The sequence below is a fragment of the Saccopteryx leptura genome, chromosome 1 (genome assembly GCF_036850995.1).
Source record: "Saccopteryx leptura isolate mSacLep1 chromosome 1, mSacLep1_pri_phased_curated, whole genome shotgun sequence".
NCBI lineage: Eukaryota > Metazoa > Chordata > Mammalia > Chiroptera > Emballonuridae > Saccopteryx > Saccopteryx leptura.
In genome coordinates, this window is record NC_089503.1 from 144,425,312 (window position 1) to 144,451,948 (window position 26,637).

The 26,637-nt window shown below is 39.4% G+C and overlaps 1 protein-coding gene across 6 annotated transcripts in view; it reads left to right on the forward strand.

Annotated features, from left to right (window-relative positions):
- The window catches only part of BDP1 (B double prime 1, subunit of RNA polymerase III transcription initiation factor IIIB), a 126,675-nt gene that overhangs the window by 56,663 nt on the left and 43,375 nt on the right, over positions 1–26,637 (forward strand). For 5 of the 6 annotated variants that reach the window (XR_010750272.1, XM_066376574.1, XM_066376590.1 and 2 more), the window contains exons 14-24: positions 622–817; positions 1,931–2,067; positions 6,724–8,557; positions 11,511–11,698; positions 12,534–12,753; positions 15,794–15,969; positions 16,893–17,100; positions 18,743–18,882; positions 23,804–24,005; positions 24,277–24,461; positions 25,968–26,352. Coding sequence is in view for 5 of the 6 variants with exons in the window: in XM_066376574.1 (XP_066232671.1) it covers positions 622–817; positions 1,931–2,067; positions 6,724–8,557; positions 11,511–11,698; positions 12,534–12,753; positions 15,794–15,969; positions 16,893–17,100; positions 18,743–18,882; positions 23,804–24,005; positions 24,277–24,461; positions 25,968–26,352 (3,871 nt within the window). In the remaining variant the exon portion in view is untranslated. The remainder of the gene's footprint in view (positions 1–621; positions 818–1,930; positions 2,068–6,723; positions 8,558–11,510; positions 11,699–12,533; positions 12,754–15,793; positions 15,970–16,892; positions 17,101–18,742; positions 18,883–23,803; positions 24,006–24,276; positions 24,462–25,967; positions 26,353–26,637) is intronic. The other variant, XM_066376604.1, reaches the window with a different exon arrangement.

Genomic DNA, 26,637 nt, shown 5'->3' on the forward strand with positions numbered 1-26,637 from the left:
TCTTGTATGTGCCTTGACTGGGGATTGAACCCACAACCTTGGCATATTGGGATGATGGACTGACTACCTGAAATACCAACCAGGGCTGTTAAAACATTTAATAAGGTTCTTTATGTTTAATGCATGTTGTAGAAATAAATTATGATATAGATTCTTTGAATTAGCAATTACATTTCTCCCTCAATTTATTAACAAGATTATTAAAGTTTTGTAAGGTAAGTTAATGGATAAGATGTATGTTTCTAGGTAATTTATTTATAGCAAGGAGTTACCAGTGGGTATGGACTGTACATTTAGCTGTAATTTGTTTCCATTCCCTGAAGGTGTACATTACACGATAGTATCCTTAGTGGAGAATTGTGTTACATGCTTATCAGCTATAGATTTTTCCCGTTTTGTGATGAAAATTTAATTTAAAATGCTTTTTATACTCAGACTTCCAGGATTATGTCTTGGGTTCCAGAGAAAGTGTAGAAGTATGAGCATCTTTGATGGATGTTCTTGAAGACGCACTTATGAATTATTTTATGTTACAAATGGTTTATTTATTTCTAACTGAGAGAAGGCAGTACTGTAAACAGCAAGTATGTGACTTCAGTATAATCTTTGTAATTGTTCTAGTTTGAGTGAACAAGTAAGTCTGCAGAAAGATGATCCACTGAAGGCTTTCAGACCATCACGACTAATGAGCAGCCGACAGCAGAGGCTACAGTCAAATGTAGGTCAAGTTGCTGAAAGAAAAGAAATTCTTGCATCACAGGAAGAAATTGGCGCCAATGTAGAAAAGAATGAAAATGAATCCTGTAGTGATAGAGATGTGAGTATGCTGATTCCTCCCAGTTTTTTGTTAAACAAGTACATAAGTCTCCTTTTACACACCCCCTTTTTTGTGCAGAGACAGAGAGTCAGAGAGAGGAACAGGTAGGGACAGACAGGAAGGGAGAGAGGTGAGAAGCCTCAGTCTTCATTGTGACACCTTAGTTGTTCATTGATTACTTTATCATATGTGCCTTGATTGGAGGGCTACAGCAGACTGAGTGACCCCTTGCTCAAGCCAGCGACCTTGGGCTCAAGCTGGTGAATTTTCGCTCAAACCAGATGAGTCTGCACTCAAGCTGGCGACCTCGGGGTCTCGAACCTGTGTTCTCCACATCCCAGTCCGACGCGCTGTCCACTGTGCCACCACCTGGTCAGGCACCCCCCTTTTAAAACAGTAATGCTATATGATTTTGTACATTGTTCATTAAATATAAGGCCAAAATTTCATAGCCTGTTGCTTGACTAATTGTAAAGCAACGTGACTCAGCTCTCTGGATTTTGGGCATTTATGTGATGTGAATCATCAGCTTTCACCTTACCTCATATTTGGACTTGCTTTTCACCATTGTGTATGTGTTTGAATTACACTTCCCTTTTGAAAATATTGTTAGATATGCAAATTTTAACACTGGCTTAAACAAAATATTAAAAAATCTGCACTAAAATATAATTCTAAGAACACGATTATCTATTTTAGATTATTTACATAATAACTAGTCTTTGTGGCAAAGGCAACAGTTAGCATAATTTGAGATTTCAATTTCTTATAATTCCCAAGGTCTGTAGTGTGATTATAATAATAAGACGGACCCCAGAGTATAATTCTTACAGGTGAGACTGAAGCAGTTACTTGATTTACGATTGGAGGAGAAATGGCTTTGAGATAAGGTAAAAGTTGTGGCTTATGACATTTTCTCAGATATCTAAAGGAAAAAACATTAAAAAGTGTCCCTTGAATATTATCTTAGAATTTTGAAGTGTTTATTGTTTTTTTCATACTCAGATTGTACACAATTTTCAATGAGATTTTTTTATAAATTATTGTTACACTTTGTGTTTGTAAACCTTTAAACATATGTGTTTATTATTTAAAAATGTGTTTGTTATTAAGACTCCTGGACAAATAGAAGATCTGTCATGTAACAGTTTTGAGTGTGAAGGCATCATCATATCACAGTCAGAAGAAAATTATACTTCTTTTCAAACTATGCAACCTGATGAGCCCAAGTGTGTTAATGAATGTCTAAGGTAAGGACCATCTAATTGATTATATAATTTTCTTTTGAAAAGATTTCATTTATTGATTTTAGAGTAAGAAAGGATGGGTGGTAGAGTCGAGGAATGGGAAACATCAACTTGTAGTAATTGGTTTTCATATATGCCTTTATTGGGCAACCTTGGGGTTTTGAACTGGCGACCTCAGCATTCTAAGTAGAAACTTATTCACTGTGCCACCATAGGTCTGGCTAGAAATTGTTTATTTATTTTTGACAGAGACAGATAGGGACAGACAGGAAGGGAGAGAGATGAGAAGCATCAAGTCTTTGTTGTGGCACCTTAGTTGTTCATTGATTGCTTTCTCTTATGTGCCTTGACCGGGGGGCTGCAGCAGAGTGAGTGACCCCTTGCTCAAGCCAGCAACCTTGGGCTCAAGCAGCGACCTTGGGCGTCAGAGCGCCCTTTGGGTTCAAGCCACTGACCTGACCATGGGGTAATGTCTATGATCCCACACTTAAGCCAGCGACACCACCTCCTATTTAGGCAAAATTGTTAGGTTTTAAAAAACATTTTAGTTGAAATATTTTTAAACTTAAAAAAAACTTAAACTGATTTTAGAAAGAAAGGAAGGGAGAGAAATAGACATCAATTTGTTTCTGTGTGTGCCCTGACTGGGGATGGAACCAACAACCATAGCCATCAGGATGACACTGTAACCAGTGGAGCTATCTGACCAGGGCATAAATTGTTAATTTTTAAAAACAAGTAAATCAGACTGATTTGTATTCTGTATATCAAGTTATATAATATTTAGAAATATAACTTCATTTTTTCGAGGCTGTTTATTTTGTAACCTTCATGACGATTTCTTGGTTATGGGTGATTTGAAAAGAGCTACTCATCATAAATTAGACCTTGAGTTAACAGCGATAGCATTATAATTTAACATGCATGTTAAATCAGATATTTATGTCCAAATGTGAAAACACTGCTAATTTGTTTAATATTTGGTTCTTTGGGGTTAGATTGATCACATAATTGCCTTTATTTAAGGATTGTGTAAGTTTTATGTAAAACCACATGTAAACCCCATACTTCTCATATATAAATGAGAAATGTATGAGGAGAAAAAATAAAAAATAATCCCATACTTCTCCCAGCCAATGCTCTTTATATTTGTTATTTCCCCTCAGGAAGGCATAAAACCAGGTTGATGGAATTAATATATTTTAATTTTTTTTTCTTTTGGGAATAATGAATGTGCACAAAAGCAGTGAAAACAGAATAATGTACTTACATGTACCTATTATTAATTTCAACAATTATTAATATTTTTCCAGTCTTTCCATTTAATGTCTGGCCTATTCTATACTCTCTTACAACTGTTTTAGCTTGTTTAAATATTACCTTAACTGAGAGTAAAAGCTTGGTTTCTTGAACTACTTTAAAGATCATTTTTAGAAGACAGAAGTATTCTTCTATTCCTCATTTCTTCCTCTATTCTTTCGCTTCTTACTTCCCTTCCTGTACCGCCTCCCCTACTTCACTACGTTGCCACAGAATCTCTGGGTAGAATTTTGTATGACATTTCTTGGTCATATCTCTGATACAGATATATGAGTGTTTGGATTTTTTATTTATTCTTTAATTAAAATCAGACTCCATTTAATAGTTTGTGTGGCTTGGTAGAATGTTAAGCTTTTCTCTTAGTGGTCTTTGGGTTTTAGAACCCTAGTTTATAACTAATATCTAGTCTGATATAACTTTCCTTTTCAAGACATTGGCCTTTCAGTTTTATCATGTGGTCTTTCTGGTCTTTTGAATCTCCAGCATCCTTAAAAACAATTTAAGATTTTGTGTTTTATCAAGATATATGCATCTTTATGGCAGTTGTCCCTGCTTCCCAAACACTTTGAACTATTCAAGATGCTATGTGAAAGAAAGAGAAAATAGAGAAAGAGGCTCTGAGATGAAGAATGCATTAAAAATTCTTCTTGCTTAGATAAATTAGCAAATATATGTTTGAAACTTATTTCTCTAGGCTAATTTTGCATCCTGTATACTTCATGTAAATATTTTGAGGTTAGTACCATGATTGATGATTATCTTATAGAAGTTTATAAATATTTTATTGATTCTTAAACTCTGTATTTTAGAAAAACAGATATGTGGACCATGGAACAGATACAGTTTTGTACACATTTTTTCTCCTACCATCTCCAATTGTAATTCTTTTTTTCCCCTTAAATTCTATAACCTGAGGAGAGAGTTGTGAGCCCATTGTATGTTTTCAGTTGGAAAATAATCAAGTACAATTGCATATCGGATTTCTAGTCTCAAGACACTGCCCTTCTCTCTATAAACTTCTATTATTAAAGTTAATGATAGTTAAGGAAAAAACCCAAACACTGCAGTTATATAAGCAAGTACAATTTGAAAAGCCTCTTGTTTCTAAGAAACTGCCTTATGTAATCAAAAATTGCATTATAAAAAACAGTTGTTTCAATAAAGAAAGATAGGTTAGGACTGAGACAAGTTCAAACAAGTATTCAATTTTTTTTTTTTTTTTTTTTTTTTTCATTTTTCTGAAGCTGGAAACAGGGAGAGACAGTCAGACAGACTCCCGCATGCGCCCGACCGGGATCCACCCGGCACGCCCACCAGGGGCCACGCTCTGCCCACCAGGGGGCGATGCTCTGCCCATCCTGGGCGTCGCCATGTTGCGACCAGAGCCACTCTAGCGCCTGGGGCAGAGGCCACAGAGCCATCCCCAGCGCCCGGGCCATCTTTGCTCCAATGGAGCCTTGGCTGCGGGAGGGGACGAGAGAGACAGAGAGGAAAGCGCGGCGGAGGGGTGGAGAAGCAAATGGGCGCTTCTCCTGTGTGCCCTGGCCGGGAATCGAACCCGGGTCCTCCGCACGCTAGGCCGACGCTCTACCGCTGAGCCAACCGGCCAGGGCAAGTATTCAATTTTTAATCTTTTTAGAAAAGATTGTGTTTTTGTCCCTGGCCAGTTGGCTCAGCGGTAGAGCGTTGGCCTGGTGTGCGGAAGTCTTGGGTTTGATTCCCGGCCAGGGCACACAGGAGAAGCGCCCATTTGCTTCTATTCTCCTCCCCCTCTCCTTCCTCTCTGTCTCTCTCTTCCCCTCCCGCAGTCAAGGCTCCATTGGAGCAAAGTTGGCCCGGGCACTGAGGATGGCTCCATGGCCTCCACCTCAGGTGCTAGAATGGCTCTGGTTGCAATGGAGCAACACCCCAGATGGTCAGAGCATCACCCCCTGGTGGGCATGCTGAAGTAAATCCCGGTCAGGTGCATGCGGGAGTCTGTCTCTCTGTCTCCCTGCTTCTCACTTCAGAAAAATACAATAAAAAAGTTGTCTTTTTAATCTTTCTTTAAAAGTTAAATTGTATACACTTGTTTAGATTAATGTTGCTGAATAAATCTTGTGTTTCATTTGATCTAACTTTTGCCTGACATTAATGACCTTTCTTAACTAGTCACTAAGAGCTCTTTCATTCATTTATATATTTATGTATTTTTATTTATTTTTCCTTCTTTCTCAAGTGAGAGTAGGGGAGATAGACTCCTGCATGAGCCCCAACTTGGATCCACCTGGCAGCCCCCCTCTGGGACTGAAGCTCTGCTCATCTGGAGCCATGCTTGCAACCAAGCTGTTTTTAGCACCTGAGGCAGAGGCTCCACAGAGCTGTCCTCCGTATCCAGGGCTAATGTGCTCAAACCAACTGAGCCATGACTGCTGGCGGGGAAGAGAGAGAGAGAATGAGAGAAGGGGATGGAGGAGGGGTGGAGAAGCAGATGGTCACTTCCCCTGTGTGCCCTGACCAGGAATTGAACCTGGGAGATCTACACACTGGTACCACTGAGCCAACTGGCCAGGGCCCTTTGTTGGTTTTTTACCATGCAGTGCTATGATAAAACAAACCTAAGTGTTGCTGCTGTTTTGGAGAACAAGGTGCTTGTTCTAGATACTAATTACTATATGCCCAATATCATTCAGCAAACTGCAAACTATTGTTAGTTTAATCTTTCCTTTTATTCCCAATTTGTATTATGAAATCATAGTTCTTAGAGAAATGTTAGTATAGGAAATACCACTTTAAATTGTTTTTTAAAAATGAGGAGGTGTGAACCGAGTTTATAGTCATAGTCTATATCTTGTTCAAATCATCCATTCATCCAGCTATTTGAGGTGCCAGTCAAGTCTGGCCATATAAATAAGTTTCTTAACCCTTATGGAAGGCATATGTCTGTGTGAAGGATAGTAGGGGCAAAGATGTAGGAATAGCAGACACTGGCTAGCTTCACTGCAGAGCCTACTGAATTTTTCTCAGCCAGTGTTTGTGAGGAATGGTGTGGATGAGAAGTAGGAAGAAACTATTCATGGCCAATTAGCTGCTACTCTAATTGACCTTACTGATGGGGTTTTTTATGTGTCTCTGTATAAATAGATATATTTCATTATTTAAAAGTTTTATCATAATTTCAAAAGAGAATTTTCTCTCTTTGAATTTTTAAATTTTACCCAGAGATTTTTCAGGCTTTCTTAATGTTTATTATTATTTTATTTGATTTGAGAGTTTCTAGTGTTTCAGTAGTGAGTTCTCATCCATCATCTCTTCAACTGGCAGACTAGTTTAAAATTTGATTGTGTCTTTTTTTTACAGTACTCAAGAGGATAATAAAGCAAATATACTCAAACCAGTTCCAGTTCTAAAGAGTCGATTTCAGAAACCAAAGCCAAATATAGGAAGAAGAACTAGAAGAAGAGGGATTTCCTCAAAGGAAGAGGTACCAGAGGTTATTCTTCTTGCCTCTGGGGAAAAGACAGCAGCAAGAGTAGAAACCTCACCAAAGGAGAAGGTACCAGGGGAGGCTAACTCATCTAAGGAGGTCGAGTCAGAGTCTAAAGAAACTGGAAGAGGAGACAGCTCTCCCAGAGAGAAGATACCAGCTATGGTTGATATCACAGTGGGAATAGAGACAGATTTGAAAGAAACTGGAAGAAAGATTTCTCCAAGGGATGAGATTCCGGGAGTGACTGGTGCCATTGAGGAAATACAAACAGATTTGGCAGAAACTGGAAGTGAAATATCCCTACAGGAAAGTGTCCCAGAGGAGGTCAGCACTGCAGAAGTGGAGTCAGATTTGGCAGAAACGGAAAGAAACGAGCTATCCCTTCAGGAAAGTGCCCCAGAGGTCAGCACTGCAGGGGAAGTGGAGACAGGTTTGAAAGAAACTGGAAGAGAGATTTCTCCAAGGGATGAGATTCCAGAGGTGACTGGTGCCATTGAGGAAATACAAACAGATTTGGCAGAAACTGGAAGTGAACTATCCCTACAGGAAAGTGCCCCAAAGGAGGTCAGCACTGCAGGGGAAGTGGAGACAGGTTTGAAAGAAACTGGAAGAGAGATTTCTCCAAGGGATGAGATTCCAGAGGTGACTGGTGCCATTGAGGAAATACAAACAGATTTGGCAGAAACTGAAAGTGAAATATCCCTACAGGAAAGTGTCCCAGAGGTCAGCCCTGCAGGGGAAGTGGAGTCAGATTTGGTAGAAACGGAAGGAAATGAACTATCCCTACAGGAAAGTGCCCCAGAGGTCAGCCCTGCAGGGGAAGTGGAGTCAGATTTGGCAGAAACTGAAAGAAATGAACTATCCCTACAGGAAAGTGCCCCAGAGGTCAGCACTGCAGGGGACTTGGAGTCAGATTTGGCAGAAACTGAAAGAAATGAACTATCCCTACAGGAAAGTGCCCCAGAGGTCAGCACTGCAGGGGAAGTGGAGTCAGATTTGGCAGAAACGGAAAGAAATGAACTATCCCTTCAGGAAAGTGCCCCAGAGGTCAGCACTGCAGGGGAAGTGGAGTCAGATTTGGCAGAAACTGAAAGAAATGAGCTATCCCTACAGGAAAGTGCCCCAGAGGTCAGCACTGCAGGGGAAGTGGAGTCAGATTTGAAAGAAACTGGAAGAGAGATTTCTCCAAGAGAGAAGATTCCAGAGGTGACTGGTGCCATTGAGGAAATACAGACAGATTTGGCAGAAACTGAAAGAAATGAACTATCCCTACAGGAAAGTGCCCCAAAGGAGGTCAGCACTGCAGGAGAAGTGAAGAAAGGTTTGAAAGAAATTGAAAAAGAAATTCCCCCAAGGCAAAACGTACTAGTGGGGATCAGTGCCGTACAGGAAAGGGAGATTAATTTGAAAGAAAATGGAAAAAGAGACATTTCTCTGATGGAAAAGGTATCAGAAAAGATGGCTGCCATTAGGGTAACAGAGACAGATTTGAAAGAAACTGGAAGAAGTATTTCCTTGAATGAAAGTGGATCAGAAGAGATCAGTGCTACTGAGGAAATGGTGGCAGATTTGAAAAAAACTGGAACAGACATTTGTTTAAGGGAAAATGAACCAAAGAAGACTGGGACCTCACTACAAACTGAGACAGATTTAATTCAGAGCAGTGGTGCTGACTGCAGCACTGTGCCTTCACTAAATATCCAAGTATGTATTTTTCTGTTCTTAAAACATTTTTAAAATGCTCTTTCAGAGAAACATTATCAAAATAATTCCATGATAATTACCAAGCCCAACAATGTTTAAAATCTCTAAAGCCTAACATCTTAGCCCTAAAGTCTGTGTATTTTGACCTTGAAGATAATAGTGTCTTTTTTTTTTTAATTTAAAAAAATTTAAGTGTGGAAACGTTACAATTTTTTTTTCCTATTAAGTGAGAGAGAGACAGAGACAGACTCCTGCATGCGCCCTGACCAGGATCCACTTGGCAAGCCTCCTGTCAGGTGATGCTCGGCGCATCTGGGCTACTGCTCTGTTGCTTGGCAACTGAACTATTTTATTTTAGCACCTGAGGCTAGGCCATGGAGCCATCCTCAGCGTCTGAAACCAACTTTGCTTGAACCATTTGAGCCATGGCTGTGGGAGGCGAAGAGAGAGATAAAGGGAGAGAAAGAGAGAGAAAGAGGGGAAGGGAAGGGTGGAGAAGCAGATGGTCATTTCTCCTGTGTGCCTTGATGGGGAATCAAACCTGGAACTTCCATACACGGGGCTGTGCTCTACCACTGAGCCAATTGGCCAAGGCCTATTCTTTTATTATTATTATTTTTAATATTTATTTTATTGATTTGAGAGAGAGAGAGAGAGAGAGAGACAGGAGCATCAGTCTATTCCTCTATGTGTCCTGACCAGGGGTCAAACTGGCAACCTCTGCATTTTGGGATGATGCTGTAACCAACCAAGCAACCAAGCTACCTGTCCTGGGCAAAAGTTACTATTCTTTTGTGTGTGTGTGTGTGACAGAGACAGAGGGAGGGACAGATATGGACAGATAGACTGGAAAGGAGAGAGAGGACAAGCATCAATTCTTCGTTGTGGCACCATAGTTTCTCATTGGTTGCTTTCTTATTTGTGCCTTGACCAGGGGGGCTACAGCAGTCCGAGTGACCCCTTGCTCAAGCCAGTGACTTTGGGCTCAAGCTGATGAGCCTTGCTCAAACCAAATTAGTCCTCATTCAAGCTGGCGACCTTGGGATTTTGAACCTGGGTCCTCCATGTCCCAGTCTGACGCTCTAGTTACTGAGCCACCACCTGGTCAGGCAAAAAGTTACTATTAATGTCATTATTCTACTTTTTTAGATACAAGGAATAAGCAAAATTGGACTGAATTTGTGTTAACTCTAGTATAAACAAACATTGAAATTATTTCTTTTGACTATAAATGTATTGATTTTTCTCTATTTTCCTGCCCTACTCTATTTTACTTCACCGTTTGTTTTTTTTTTTTAAAGATTTTATTACCTGACCAGGCAGTGGTTCAGTGGATAGTGCATCGACCTGGGACACTGAGGACCCAGCTTGGAAACCCCGAGGTTGTTAGCATGTGTAGGCTCATCTTGCTTGAGCATAGGCTCACCAGCTTGAGTGTGCAGTCTCTGGCCTGAGTGCTGACTCACCAGCTTGAGCATGGGATCATAGACATGACCCCATAATCACTGACTTGAGTGCAGAGGTCACTGGCTTGAGCAAGGTGTCACTGGCTCAGCAGGAATCCCCTGATTAAGGTACATAGGAGAAAGCAATCGGTGAACAACTAAGGATACAATTATGAGTTGATGCTTGTCATCTCTGCCTTCCTGTCTCTCTGTTCTTATCTGTCTCTATTCCTCTCTTTCTTCATCTCTCTCTAAAAAAAAAAGATTTTATTTATTGATTTTACAGAGAAGAGAGAGAAAGATGAGGGATGGGGCGGGATGGAGAGGAGCGCGAAGCATCAACTCTAGTAGTTGCTTCTTGCATGTGCCTTGGCCAGGGAAGCCCAGGGTTTTGAACCAGTGACCACAGTATTCTAGGTCAATGCTTTATCCACTGCTTCACCACAGGTCAGGTCTTACTCCACTTTTAAAAGTTCTTTTTATTAAAAGGTTTTAGTTATTTGAAGTTCTTCCTATTCTTACATTTTCCAGGGCTCTTTCCTAAACTTTTTTTTTTTTGATAGGTAATAGTGGCATTTGTGGCTTGGAAAGATAATATGCAATATAAAAAGAAGAGTTAACTGAGTTTTGTTTTAACATTTGTAAATTTTATTTTATTTAAAGATTAAAACAAACTTCTAGATTTTTAAAAGAAATTTTTATTTTAGTGAGAGGATGGGAGGCGGAGAGACATACTCCTTATGTGCTCTGACCTGGATCTACCTGGCAAACCCACTAGGGGGTGATGCTCTCCCCATCTAGGACCCTTCCTCCATTGCAGCTGGAGTCATTTTTTAGCACCTGAGGCAGAGGCCATGGAGTCATTCTCAGAACCTGGGGCCAACTTGTTCTAATGGACCCTTGGTTGCAGGGTGTAGGAGGGCAGAGAAAGAGAGAGAGAGAAGCAAGAGGGGGAGGGTTGAAGAAACAGATGGGTGCTTCTTCTGTGTCCCCTGGCTGGGAATCGAACCCAGGACATCCACATGCCGGGCCAACACTCTACCACTGAGCAAACTGGCCAGGGCAAACTTCTAGATTTTTTTTTTGTGTGTGACAGAGACATAGAGAGGGACAGATAGGAACAGACAGACAGGAAGGGAGAGATGAGAAACATCAACTGGTAGTTGCAGCACTTATGTTGTTCATTGATTGCTTTCTGATGTGTGCCTTAACTCGGCCGGGGGGGCGGGGGGGGGGGCTACAGCAGACTAACTCCTTGCTCAAGCCAGCGACCTTGGATTGAAGCTGGTGAGCCTTGCACAAACCAGATGAGCCTGCACTCAAGCTGACGACCTTGGGGTTTCGAACATGGGTTCTCTGCATCCTAGTCCAACACGCTATCCATTGAGCCAATGCTTGGTCAGGCCAACTTTAAGATTTTTAAAGAAAAGTGTTTGGAATATAGTAGGTTTTTGTTTGAGATGCTAAGGAGTCTTGTATATGTGCTGATTTACTGTGACTTCTTCTAGAACATTAGCAGTGAAGTACTATCCGTGGTGCATACAACTGTCGAAGAAAAAAGAAATTCTGAAAAGAAACCCTCAAGCTCGTTGAGTCATTTGAAGACTTCTTTGCAGACTTCTGAAATTGATAAAATAGAAGACCAGGGGACACAATCTACAGGTGTTCCAGAGCAGTTTTCAGATATTAATTTAAGGTACAAGTATATAGGTCTGTGTGCTTTTAAAGACAAAGCATATAAAGTTACATTGGCAGATTATGTTTAAGTGAGATTTCAAGACATAATAATCTATAGCATACTGTTAGAGATTTTAAGCTAGTTTTGGGAAGACTGGGAGAGAGGATTGAGGTTATTCTGACATTTGACTATGTAGAATTACTAACATAGAGAATTATAACACATACTTCTAAGTTAGTATGGGTGTGACAGACCTGTATTTTCTTTGTGCAAATATGATGTAATTCCTAGGCTTATATCTTGAATATATTACTCATAGTTTTCAGGATCTACCAAATAGTCTGATTTATTTTCCTGTTAATAATTAGAATTAAGCCCTGGCTGGTTGGCCTAGTGGTAGAGCGTTGGCCCCACGTGTGGAAGTCTTGGGTTTGATTCCTGGCCAGGGCACACAGGAGAAGCACCTATCTGCTTCTCTACCCTTCTTCACCCTCTCCTTTCTTTCTATCTCTCACTTCCCCTCCCACAGCCAAGGCTCCATTGGAGCAAAGTTGGCCTGGGCGCTAAGGACGGCTCCATGGTCTCCACCTCAGGCACTAGAATGGCTCCTGTTGCAACAGAGCAATGCCCCAGATGGGCAGAGCATTGCCCTCTAGTGAACTTCCTGAGTAGATCAGGTAGATCCTGGTTGGGCGCATGTGGGAGTCTCTGCCTCCCTTCTTCTCACTTTAGAAAAATACCAAAAAAAGAATTAGAATTAAATGTTTACTGTCAATCTCTAAGGTTGTCCTAAGACTCCACTCCCACTGCCCCTACAGTTTGTTCTAAAGCTTGCTAATCCTTGTTCCAAAAGCAAATCTCATCAAGAACAGAAGCCATCTGAGGTTAAGCCAGCACCTTTTGTGAGAAGTCGATTCAAAAAACCAAAACCAAATTTATCAAGAGCAGCTGTAAAGAGAGTAACTACAGAAGCAGAGAAACATGTACCTGGGAAGAAATTGGAAATGGATGAAGTGGTGACTACTGTGATACAGCAGGATGATGAACAGATGAACACTCTCTCTTTTCAACGTGTGAGTGATATTTAAGAGGGAGGTTTTTCATTTTAGTTAATAAAGTAAAACTCGTAGAGTCTGACTGATGGTGGCGCAGTACATAAAGTGTTGAACCTGGGTCGCTGCAGTCCCATGTTTAAGCCCCGAGGTCATTAGCTTGAGCACAGGCTCACCAGCTTGAGTGAGGGGTCACTGGCTTGTGTGGGGGGTCATCTATGTCAGTGGTCCCCAACCCCCGGGCCGCGGACTGGTACCGGTCCGTGGGCCATATGGTACTGGTCCGCAGAGAAAGAATAAGTAACTTACATTATTTCCGTTTTATTTATATTTAAGTCTGAACAATGTTTTATTTTTAAAAAATGACCAGATTGGCCCTGGCCGGTTGGCTCGGTAGTGCGTCGGCCTGGCGTGCAGAAGTCCCGGGTTCGATTCCCGGCCAGGGCACACAGGAGAAGCGCCCATCTGCTTCTCCACCCCTCCCCCTTTCCTTCCTCTCTGTCTCTCTCTTCCCCTCCCGCAGTGAGGCTCCATTGGAGCAAAGATGGCCCGGGCGCTGGGGATGGCTCCTTGGCCTCTGCCCCAGGCGCTAGAGTGGCTCTGGTCGCAACAGAGCGACGCCCCGGAGGGGCAGAACGTCGCCCCCTGGTGGGCAGTGCGTCGCCCCCTGGTGGGCGTGCCGGGTGAATCCAGGTCGGGCGCATGCGGGAGTCTGTCTGACTGTCTCTCCCCGTTTCCAGCTTCAGAAAAATACAAAAAAAAAAAAAAAATGACCAGATTCCCTCTGTTACATTCGTCTAAGACTCACTCTTGACACTTGTCTCAGTCATGTGATACATTTATCCGTCCCACCCTAAAGGCCGGTCCGTGAAAATATTTCTGACATTAAACCGGTCCGTGGTCCAAAAAAGGTTGGAGACCACTGATCTATGTGATCCTATTGTCACTGGCTTGAGCCCATAGGTTTCTGGCTTGGCTATAACCCTCGCCAACCCCCGTCAAGGCACATATGAGAGAGCAATCAATGAACAACTAAGGTGCCACAACTATGAATTGATGCTTCTCATCTTCCTTTCCTGTCTGTCTGTATTTCTGTCTCTCCTTCACTTAAAAAATAATTAACATTTTACACCTTAAAATAGATTAGTGGGTTTTTTGTTTTTATTTAAATTTTTGTAAGAGTTTTCTTAAGCCAAACTGACAATATGTTAGGAAGCAAGATCTAAAATGCTCTTAGCTTAGTTCTTATTGTGCTTGAACACTTGTACTTTTTTCTTCTCATCTTATATTTAAAAAAAGATAAATAATTTTTTATTGGTTATTTTATCTGATGATAAAAAGTTTAAATTGGAAAAAATATTGACTCTAAAAAGTGAAAGTCCTTTATAATGTCTCATCTTTCCCTCCCAAATAGCAATTTTGAATATATCCACGTAGACGAAAATATAGATACTTACATAAATAATAAAATGTGAGGTTATTTTTATTGTTTTTTAAAAATGACAGCCCTGGACGGCTCGCTCAGTGTTAGAGCATCAGCGCAGTGTGTGGAAGTCCCAGGTTCAATTCCTGGCCATGGAGAAGCGCCCATCTGCTTCTTCACCCTTTCCCCTCTACTTTATCTCTCTCTTCCCTTCCAGCAGCTAAGGCCCCATTGGTACAAAGTTGGCCCAGGTGCTGAGGATGGCTCTGTGGCTTCCACCTCAGGTGCTGAAATGGCTCTGGTTGCAATGGAGCAGTGCCCCAGATGGGCAGAGCATCGCCCCCTGGTGGGCATGCTGGGTGAATCCCAGTTTGGCGCATGTGGAAATCTGTCTCTCTGCCTCCCTGCTTTTCACTTCAGAAAAATACAAAAATAAATAAGTAAATAAAAACGACATCTTAGCCAGCTTTTTTGTTTGTTTGTTTTTCACTTAACGTAATATTGTAAACATATTTTTTGGATAAATCAGCGCAGCGTGTGGCAGTCCCAGGTTCAATTCCTGGCCATGGAGAAGCGCCCATCTGCTTCTTCACCCTTTCCCCTCTACTTTCTCTCTCTCTTCCCCTCCCACAGCCAAGGCTCCATTGGAGCAAAGTTGGCCCGGGCGCTGAAGATGGCTCCATGGCCTCTGCCTCAGGTGCTAGAATGGCCCTGGTTGCAACAGAGCAATGCCCCAGATGGGCAGAGCATCGCCCCCTGGTGGGCATGCCAGGTAGATCTGGCCAGGTGCATGCGGCAGTCTGTCTGATTGCCTCCCCGTTTCCAACTTAAAAAAAAAGGAAAAAAAAGTATATAGAAATTTATCTTTTAAGTGGTTCTGTACCGTTGCATTATTTATTTATTTATTTATTTATTTATTTATTTATTTTTAGGGAGAGCAAGATTAGAGAAAGAGAGATTGGGGAAGAGAGACAGGGACATATGGATAGGAAGGCAGAGAGATGAGAAGCATCAACTCATAGTTGCATCACTTTAGTTGTTCACTGATTTTTTCTCATTCATGCCTGAACCAGGGGACTCCAGCTGAGACAGTAACCACTTGCTCAAGCAAGGTATTTTGAGCTCAAGCCAGCAAACATGGGGTCATGTCTGTGATCCCACGCTCAAGTCAGCGACCCTGCGCTCAGGCTGGATGAGTCCATGGTCAAGCTGGTGACCTCAGGGTTTCGAAACTGGGTCCTTAGCGTCCCAGGCTGACTCTGTTTACTACGCCACCACCTGGTCAGGTTGTACTTATGCATTATAAAGAAATTATAATCTATTTACTCAGTTCCCTACTGATTTGTCTTGTTTCCAATTTTTTATTTGTGTTTTTCTTTAGTGCAATGCCCAGTTTTTTTGGGGGGGAGCAATGAAATTGCCATAATAAATATTATCACATATAATTTTCTATATACTTATTTGAGCCATTTTAGAAGATATTTCTAGGAGTGGAGTAGCTGAGAAAATTCTTAAGAGATCAGGCCTATTGTTCTCTACAAAGACTGTGCTGATTTATTTTTCTCATAATATATTAAAAGTTCTTATTTTCCCAGACTTTTTCCAACCCTTAATCAAAAATTTAAAATTTCTTTCTAGGATGTATCTTCCTTAATGACATCAAGGGGAAAAGACAAATCAAGTCACAGGCAGGAGGAGGCTGTGATATTATCATGTGTACAGACAGAAAAGATCCTTTCACCTTCAAGTTCTTGTGAAGCTAACGAGTCTCAATCTACACTCGACCAGGAAAAGGAATCACTTGTTTCTGTGGGGTAAACAGTGATAGTCATTTGAAAATCTAAATTAAGACAAGCAAGAATTCTTTCAAATACTTTTCCATTTTTATTAAGATGTGTTAATGTATTTTATAAGTGAATATAAAGAATACTATACTTGATTTTTTTTTATTCATGTGGCAGACTGCTTATAAAATTGAAAATCAAATTGAGTTCAACACCTTTTAATGCTTGTCTGCCTATATTCACTGTTCACTGCTTAAGAACATACACAAAGCAACCTGGCTGTGGTGGCACAGTGAATAAGCACTGACCTGCAGTGCAGAGATCACCAGTTTGAAACCCCAGGCTTGCCCGGCCAAGGCACATACGGGAAGTAGCTGTTAAGAGTTGATGCTTTCCGCTACTTCCTCCTCATCTCTGTCCTCTCTCTAAAAAGTCAAAAAACAAAACAAAAAAGATCTTACACAAAGCAGTGCATTAAAAATATATGTATATAGGTATTATTTGTCTTTTCAAAAATTGTGGTAAAATACATATAACATGACATTTACCTTTTAACCATCTTTAAGTGTACAGTTTAGTGGCATTAAGTACATTCACATTGTGCCACCATCACCACACCACCCATCTCCAGAACTCTTATCTTCCCAAACTAAAAGTTTGTACCCATTAAACAGTACCCTCTATCCACCCCCTCTAGTTCTTGGCAATCACAATTGTACATTTATGAATTTGAATATAATAGATACTTCATATAAATTTATTTTTTATAATTGAAAGAACTATGAAATAAGGTGTATTTATAATCTGAAAGTAATACAGTTTACCTTTAATGGTATAAAATATTTTTATAAAGAGGATATTTTTATAAGAGAATACTCAAATTTTGTATCTTTATAGTTGTTTTCATATTTTTACAGTTAAATTCTTCTATTCTTTCCTTTCCCTCTGTCTAGGACTCTTAATATAGATACTTTTCAACAAGAAAGGAAGGAAAGTGTTACCCAAACTTCTCGACCAGTGAGGGGCCGACTTCAGAGACCCAGACCAAACATAAGAAAGGCAGGACAGAGACAAATGATAGAAAAAGGTGAAGCCAAAGGCATAAGTAAGGAAGAAAAAACAATACTACAGAAAGATGAAGCTAAGAAATTCATGACTGTGGTGAGTTATTATGTTGAGCCTTTTGATGCATATTAAAGTATCAGATGAGCCTGACCTGTGGTGGCGCAGTGGATAAAGCGTCAACCTGGACTGCTGAGGTCGCCAGTTCGAAACCCTGGGCTCGCCTGGTCAAGGCACATACGGGAGTTGATGCTTCCTGCTCCTCCCCCCTTCTCTCTCTCTCTCTCTCTTTCTTTCCTCTAAAATGAATAAATAAATAAAAATAATAAAGTATCAGATGATAGCTCAGACTTATCTTACATAATATGATACTTTCTCTACTTAATCAATACATAATGTGTCTAGTTTTGTTTCAGATTTACCATTCTGAATTTTGTAAACAGTGAATATAACCTTTTTTCTAACTAATATACACGGTCATTGCGAAAATCTTTAATCAACACACACTAATATAATAACCACCCCAGATTTCACCATCCTGAGATAACCACTGAAAACCATTTGACATATGTTACCAGATATATATATATCCTTTTACATTCATATGTGGACACTTAATGTAATTTTAAGTACCAGAAATCATTGTATACTTGTTATTTTGTGATTTATTTTTCATTTAATATATTAACTTGACTTTCTGGTTGGAGAATATGAAAAGACTTAATTTTTAACTGCTACATAACATTCTGCTCTTTGCTCTTTTTTTTTTTTTTTTTTTTCTGAAGTGAGGAGTGGGGAGGCCTACCAGGATCCACCTGGCATGCCCACTAGGGGGCGATGCTCTGCCCATCTTGGGAGTTGCTTTGTTGCCACTGGAGCCATTCTAACGACTGAGGCAGAGGCCATGGAGCCATCCTCAGCACCTGGGCCAACCTTGCTCCAATGGAACCTTGGCTGTGGGAGGGGAAGAGAGAGAGAGAGAGAGTGAAAGGTAGAGAAGCAGATGAGCGCTTTCCCTATGTACCTGGTCAGGAATTGAACCTAGGACTTCCACATGCCGGGCTGACACTCTACCACTGAGCCAACTGGCCAAGGCCAACATTCTGCTCTTTTGAATGAGATTTTATCTATTTCGTACTGATATGTCTTTTGATATTAGAAAAAAAATTAAGTAGTATAATGCCCATTTCAACAGTTCTTGTTTTTCTGTCATTTTCTCTATCTATTACGGGAAAATCTAGATTTAAGTGATTGTAATCCTTATTTCAACCTGTTGACTCTTTTTAAAGAGAAATCATTAAACTTTTTTTTTTTTAACAGCAGATAGCTATTGTAGTTTTTAAAGCATCATTTAAACATATTATTGCGACAATCTTTGAAACTCTGAATTAGGCAGTTGTATTTTGGGCAGCAAAACATGAATATACCCAGTTCGTGTCTTCATTTTAAAAAACCAGATACCCTTGGTCTGTGGTGGCTGAGTGGATAAAATGTCAACCTATAACACTGAGAGGTCCCTGGTTCAAAACCCTGGGCTTGCTTGGTTATGGCACATATGAGAAGCAACTACTAGGAATTGATGCTTCCCACTTTTCTCTCTCTCTCCTCTCCTCTCCTGTCCTCTCTCTAAAGATCAATAAATAAAATCTATATATAAAACCAAGTACTTTTCTTAATGACAGAAGTATTTTGGGAGGTATATTTTATTTTAAAAAATACAAGTATGGTTTTGTCATTTCAGGAAAATTCTGAAATTGGAACTGAAATTGAAGTTGTATCCTCCAAAGTTCCTGAAGGAAGAATGTATAAAAATCAGAATCATGTTGCTCTCGTAGAAAACCTTCATGTTAACAAAATTAATGTTTTAGATAAAAAGATGAGGTAAGTATGCTTTTATTTATTTATTTATTTGACAGAGTCAGGGAGAGGGACAGATAGGGACAGATGGACAGGAAAGTAGAGAGATGAGAAGCATCATTTCTTTGTTGCAGCACCTTAGTTGTTCATTGATTGTTTTCTCATATGTGCCTTGACGGGGCGGGGGGGGGGTGTTGGAGGGGGGTGTCGGTACAGCAGAGCAACTGACCCCTTGCTCAAGTCATTGACCTTGGGCTCAAGCCAGCGACTTCTCGCTCTAGCTGGTGAGCCTCTGCTCAAGCTGGCGACCTTTGGGTTTTGAACCTGTGTCCTGGGTTTTGAACCTGTGTTCTCCGTGTTCCAGTCCTACACTCTATCCATTGCACCACTGCCTGGTCAGGTGGTAAGTGTGCTTTTAAAGCAGGAAAGCATCAAACTTTCCAAAGGTAAAGGTTGGGTTTTTACATAATTGATTTTATATATATACATCTTGAAATTTTGATGAAGAGGATAAAGCAATAATTATGAAACTGGAATATTTTAAATCTACTTCAAATACTGCAAGAGATACGTGACAGCTGTCCTCTTAATTTGTAAGATCTCTGAAAAATTTGGCAAGCATGTTCATTTTTTATTTTAAAACAACTATTATAGTAGACGGGTTTTTACGTTCCTTGTATTTTTAGAAATTTATATTACTCACTAAAATTCATGAAGAGGAAGTGCTATAAAGTATTTACTATATGCTACATTTGGAGCTGTGTCCCAAATCTAATGATAAGAATGGGGGCTTTTAAATGGGCTATGCTAGAACAGTGAAGATGTATCAGCATTACCACACTTACTACTTGCAGTCTGCTTTATTGTTACTGATATTAAAGCAAGATGTGTTAGGTTCTTCTTTTTTATTATATGGAAAATAAAAGCACCTTTCCTTTTCTGAATATAGTCTAGGTCCATTTAATTTACTTTTGTAATCTTTGCAATTTTGTAATCTTTTTGCAATCTTTGCAATTAAGATATGTTTCAGTGAAATATCTATTAATTTTCTTCCAGGATATCTTCAACACATACAAATTTACTTTGAACATTCTAGCTTCCTTTAATTATATGGAATTAACTTGTTTTTTGGGTCAATACAGAAGAGATGTTATTGTATCTCTTTTACCCTCTGTGGAGCCATAGAAATAGAATTTGGTCTTTTTAGGTCATCTGAATGCATGAGTAGTGCTATTAATTTTGGATGACTTTAAACAGCTTGCTTTACTTTGGCAGGTTCTTATATGAAGCTTTTATTGTTTTAGTATGAATTTCTTCATTACGTTTGTTTCTCTGTGTGTGTGTGCACTTGTGTGACGAGAAGCCTTTTCATATTGTTTTTATTTTAAAACTAAGGCCTGTTTTTTCTTTACATTAATATCAAATTTTCTTTAAGTCATTTTTTTATTTCTTTAAATTAGCTGTTTATATAAATGGTCCTGAGAAGTATTTTCATTAAAAAGCATCATAGATAACATTTGTATTGCAAATGCTTTTTGAATTAGATTGATGACTGGTCCCATTGGGTAATTCATCTCTAAAAATGATTTCAGAAACCGCTTTCTGAGAAGATGTTCATGCCCAAACATTAAAGATGAACTTGTTTTCATCTCTGGCTTTTCACAATTACTGTTTATGGATTTTTTGTTGATGTATAATTTAATCCCTTTTTGGTCTTATAGAATTACATAATTTAGCCACTGAAAAGAGCCTTATACATTTGTTTATTTACAAAACATGTTAATGTTTTATGTGCCAAGCAGTGTTCTAGGTGCTGACATTATAGGAACAAACAAAAAAATCCTGTCCTTGTCTTGGTTATATTCTAATTGGGTTAACAGATTATAAACAAATAAGTTGAATATATCAGTAATAAATAAGGAGAGAAGAATAAAGCAGATGAGGGAATAGGGAGTATCATGATTGGGTATTTACTTTTCAACTAGCAGTGATCAGAGAATGCTCCACTGGTAGGGAGGAGTTCCTGACTGGTGGTGGCACAGTGGATAGAGTATTGACCTGGGACACTAGGTAAAGTCCCTGGTTTGAAACCCAGAAGCCGCAGGCTTGAGTGTGGCCTCATCTCGCTTGAATGCAGGCTCACCAGCTTGAGCATGGGATCATAGATATGATCCCATGGTCACTGGCTTGAGCCCGAGATTGCTGGCTTGAGGCCAAGGTCACTGGCTTGAGCAAGGTGTAACTAGCTTGGTTGGAGCTCCCCTTCCCCCCAGGCATGTATGAGAAGCAGTCAATGAACAATTAAAGGGCTGCAACTATGAATTTATTCTTCTCATCTCTCTCCCTTTCTGTATCTCTGTTGCTTTAAAAAAAAAAGAGAGAGAGAGAGAGAATTGACAGAGAAAGTTAAGGGGATTTGTAGGGGAAGCAGGAACAGCAGTTCAGAAGCACTTAAGAGAAGAAAATGCCTTCCTGACCAGGCAGTGACACAGTGGATAGAGCATTGGACTGGGACACGGAGGACCCAGGTTTGAAACCTTGAGACCGTCGGCTTGAACATCATATCATACACATGACCGCATGGCTGCTGGCTTGAGCCCAAAGGTCGCTAGCTTGAAGCTTGAGGTTGCTGGCTTGAGCCCAAGGTCACTAGCTTGAAGATCACTCATTTTGCTGTAGCCCCCTAGTCAAAGCACATATGAGAAAGCAATCAATGAATAACTAAGGAGGTGCAGCGAAGGATTGATGCTTCTCATCTCTCCCTCTTCCTCTCTGTCCCTGTCTGTCCCTCTCTGTCTCTGTAAAAAAAAGAAAAAAATAGAGAAGAACAGGCATGGAGTGTTTGAGTGAAACACAGGGAGAGGAAGAATAGTAGGTGAAAGAAAGGTAAAGGCTGGGTAGGGAGAAGGGCAGATTATATAGGACCTTTGTATGGATTTTGGATTCTAATTCTAAGTGAGCCTTTAAGGACTAGTGACTTTTGAGATCCATCTTTCTCAATGTTCTCATCTATAATTGAATAATTATATCTGGAGGATTTAAATGGCTTTCAAAGTAATATTGGCAATTTAGTATATAAATTTAAGTTTTTAGGATTTATGACTTTTAGACTGGCAAATTTCTAGTTATATAGGCAGAGGTTTCTGAAAGAAGCTTTCCATATGCCAAGAGATTTTATGTTCAGCCTTTGCATTTTTTAAGAAGAGAGATCTAGTTTTTATTTCTTTTTTAAATGTTTATTTTATTGATTTTATAGAGAGGAAGGGAGAGGGAGAGAGAAACAGGAACATCAATCTATTCCTGTATGTGCCCTGACTGGGGACCGAACTGTCAACCTCTACACTTTGGGACAATGTTCTAACCAACTGAGCTGTCTGGCCAGGGCGAGAGATCTAGTTTTTAAATTTCCTATATGGAAACTTATTCCCCACCTAAATCCCCTCCTCCTTTTAACCTTCCATGTTCATGTAGTTTATTCTATCAGCTGTATCTTGACTTTCTTCAGAGTGCATATTCTAAAGTTTTAAAGTTACCTTATTATGTATAGCATTTTCTTTTCCCTTTTGACTTCAGTAGCACATAGTGGCTTATGTATATATTTTATTCTTAAATACCTTTGTAGAATCACACTTGATTATAAATGGCTTACATTTAAGTTAAATATGTTTTCCCAAATTCATTCGCCTACACTAGATGTATTAGTTAGCATCATAACCTTGTTAGCTCTTCTGTGAACTTCTTTGGTGTTTCACTGCCAGAAGAGCTTAGTCAAGATGAAACATTTGAAAATGTAACTAGCCCTAGCTGGATAACTTGATTGATTAGAGCATTGTCCTGAAGCACAGAGGTTGCTGGTTCAATCCCAGGTCAGGGCATATAGAAGAATGGCTCAATGTCCCTGTTTCTCTCTCTCTCCCTTCCTCTAGCTCTAAAACCAATAAAATAAACAAACAAAAAAGAAGAAAATATAAGTACTTTTTCTTCTGGGGAATTATTAGAAATACTACTTAAGAATAGCCTGTAATACAGATCTTTTAGGGAATTAATGAGAAATATATATCCAGTTATTCTTTATAAATATCTACTTTTATATTGGTTTTAAGCTTTCTAATTCAGAATTCACATATTTGTTGATTATTTCTTCCCAGGAAACCTTAAGACAACTGTTTGGGTTCCCTTGGAGGCTATGGCTGTTCTAATGAATGTGAAAATCAGGCCTTTCTATGTTTTTGCAGACAAAATGGGTTATAATGAGATTCTTATAACACTGGCTATCAAATCCTTTTCTATAAGCTGATAGCCATGTGGAGGGAGAACAGACTTTAGCTTGCAAGCCTGCTTTTGAACCAGTAGGACCATGGTTGTGATCATTGTATATTTTTTCATGCTTCAGAGACCAGTTGAAGCATTTGTTTAAAGTGCCATTAAGAAATCCATCTTCCACTGTTAGTTTTTTGGTTGTTTATTTCTAGTTATTACTCTGAAAAATTAAAGTAGCATGAAACTACAAGCCAGAATTAATGAAAGTAAAAAAGATTAATATTTTAAAACATTCCTCAACCCTGACCAGATAGCTCAGTTGGTTAGATAGAGCTTATCCCAAGGTACCGAAGGTGCCAGTTTGATCCTCAGTCAGGGCACACACAGGAACAGAGTGATGTTCCTGTCTCTCTCTTTCTCCTTTTCTCTCTCTAAAATCAATTAAAACAAGACAAACACAAAAACACCCCAAAAACAAGTCTTTAGGTTGTACAGAAAATGGAAGTTATAAAAGATTTTACATTTTTCCTTTTGTATCAGCATGTGTGGTTTCATTTTATATGCTTGGTTTTATAGCCTTTTTATATATAGTCCTTCAAACATACGATTGGTTTGTGTCAAAAGTAGTTTAATTTAAACAGCAGGTATATTGAGAAAAAAAATCTGATTTTTGTCTTCATTCTAGACATGAAGATAATGTATATGTTCCTAGTCCAGCACAGTTGATAAGAAGGCAATACCAAGAGGCTAAGCCAAATTTGGGAAGAGCACATGATAAGAAAGAGGAACAAGGTAAGGAAAAAGACAGAGCAAATCAGAGCGAGGCAAGGAAGCCAGAAGATAATTTGCTACCGCAAGGAGATTCTGTCACCCAGCTCCTTCAAAAAGTAAGTTTGAAAAAATATAATTTTTATCTATGGGCTATATTTTGTCAGGATCATGAATGAGAGCATTAAAAAATATGTAGTTTTGCCTTTTTTATATTATTATTTTCAAGAAAATTGAATGACTTTCCAGTATTATAAAATTTAGAAACCAGTCCTGCACGCATGAATGCGTGTGTGCGCGCGCGCACAAGCTTGGAACTGTAGGCCAAACTATCAAATCAAATTACATGAGATTGTTTTTATGGTCATATTAACTGTTCTTAAATTTAAGGGAAAAGATGAGACATCTCTGGAGGTTCCAGCAAGAAAAGATTATGTAGTTTCCAAAGAGGCTGGTTTGGCCAAGAAAGATGGTCAGTCAGAAGTTGGACCATCGGGAAGTGTTGGACAGAAAACTGTGGAGGATAATTCTCTGTCTTCAGTTGTTGAAGAGCAGCATCTTGGTAAACTAGCAAGGTAAAATTTTATGCAACATACCATACTTTCAGAAGAGGAAATAAGAACTTATTCTTTTTTAATGTTGTACCTTAATTTATTGATAACTCTTTTTTTTTTTTTTTTACAGAGACAGAGTGAGTCAGAGAGAGGGATAGACAGGGACAGACAGACAGGAACAGAGAGAGATGAGAAGCATCAATCATTAGTTTTTCATTGCGCATTGCAACACCTTAGTTGTTCATTGATTGCTTTCTCATATGTGCCTTGACCGTGGGCCTTCAGTAGACTGAGTAACCCCTTGCTGGAGCCAGCGACCTTGGGTTCAAGCTGGTGGGATTTTTGCTCAAACCAGATGAGCCCGCACTCAAGCTGGCAACCTCGGGGTCTCGAACCTGGGTCCTCTGCATCCCAGTCTGACGCTCTATCTACTGCGCCACCGCCTGGTCAGGCGTACCTTAATTTATTGATAGAATAAAAGATGGCTTGTAAAATAAGTTTTTTATTGACAGGTTTATTTCTTTCCCTCTTTTGATTTTTAATTATTAAAATTAACCTTTTCCTGATCTTTTTAAGAAATTTTCTTTTACCTATATATAAAATCTCTGGGTATTAAGTATATTAGACATGAGCATAAGCCTGACCAAAAAGTAGTATGTAGTACCTAAATCATTAGGGTACTAGTTCAAATGGAATCACAAACACAAGTAAAGGGTACCCTTTTTCCATAATTTTCTAGAAAAGTGAAAGGGAACCTAAGTTCTAAAAAACAACATTGTTCTAGTGGATTTTCTGCCTCTTTTTTCTTTTTATCTAATTTTTTTATTTAATAGGATAAATCAGTATCTCTTTTTAACCCCATATCCTGTATTTATTGGCCCATCAAACTTTTTTTTTTTTTTTAACAGAGACAGAGAGTGAGTCAGAGAGAGGGATAGACAGAGACAGACAGAAACGGAGAGATGAGAAGCATCAATCATTAGTTTGTCGTTGCGCATTGTGACACCTTAGTTGTTCATTGATTGCTTTCTCATATGTGCCTTGACCGCGGGCCTTCAGCAGACCGAGTAACCTCTTGCTCGAGCCAGTGACCTTGGGTCCAAGCTGGTGAGCTTTTGTTCAAACCAGATGAGCCCACGCTCAAGCTGGCAACCTCGGGGTCTCGAACCTGGGTCCTTCCGCATCCCAGTCTGACGCTCTATCCGTTGCGCCACCACCTGGTCAGGCGGCTCATCAAACTTTATTTTTTCTTTTGATAATTTCCAGTCTTGTATTTCTCCTCCACCTATATAGCGGGGGGGAAAATGTCCCAGAAATGAAAACTTACTGTAAAAAATTATGTATAGATAACTAAGAATTAACTTTGAATGAGAAACTAATAGTAAGTTTCTTCTTTTAATAGTATATATTTTTGACAGAATGAGTTTTTATTTTAATGGCTTGAATTGGAGTTACACTCTGAAAGTTTGGTTTTCATTAAAATTATCCTTGTGCATTTAGTGACTATTATTTTGATTAAACCTGCAGCCATTTACAACTGTTAAAACAATCAAATTACTTTAAAATTGCCCCAAATCGAAGAACAGCTAACTCTTCCACCTCCGGATGTGTGATACATCGTAGTGAAAGAAGAATGCATCGAAACAAACCAAATGTTACCAAAGGCCGTGGAGCAAAACGGATTCGTAGTAAGACGTCTAAGAAGGAACCTAGAGCTTCCAGGACCATGTTGGTGACTCTTCGGGCTTCCCAGGAAGAGGACGAAGATGATGTTGAAGATTTTGAGTCTGACTATGAAGAAGAAACCTATCACCTTGCTCCAGAAGAAGTAAACAAAGCCCCAGTATTTGTTCCTGTTGGTCTCAGATCTCCTGAACCTGTTTCTGCTCAGATTGAGGAAACAATGGAAGAGGTAATTTGTTTTTCAGATGCTTAGAACCTTATCTTACTTGTATTTTTCTTTTAGTGGATGATCACTTTTTCTTTTCTTAGTGATTATTAGGGTTTATAGAATTCATTCTCTAAATTACCTCTACCAAATGTAATTTCTATAGGCCCAGGCTGAGCTCTGGTTGGTGAAGGTAGAAGGTACATATGTCTATATATTCTTAATTGTGGTAAATGGAATATTCCCATTTTTCACTGAACTTTCAGAAAATAGTTTGTCTTTTCAAATCACTTGAACTTTTTTTTTTAA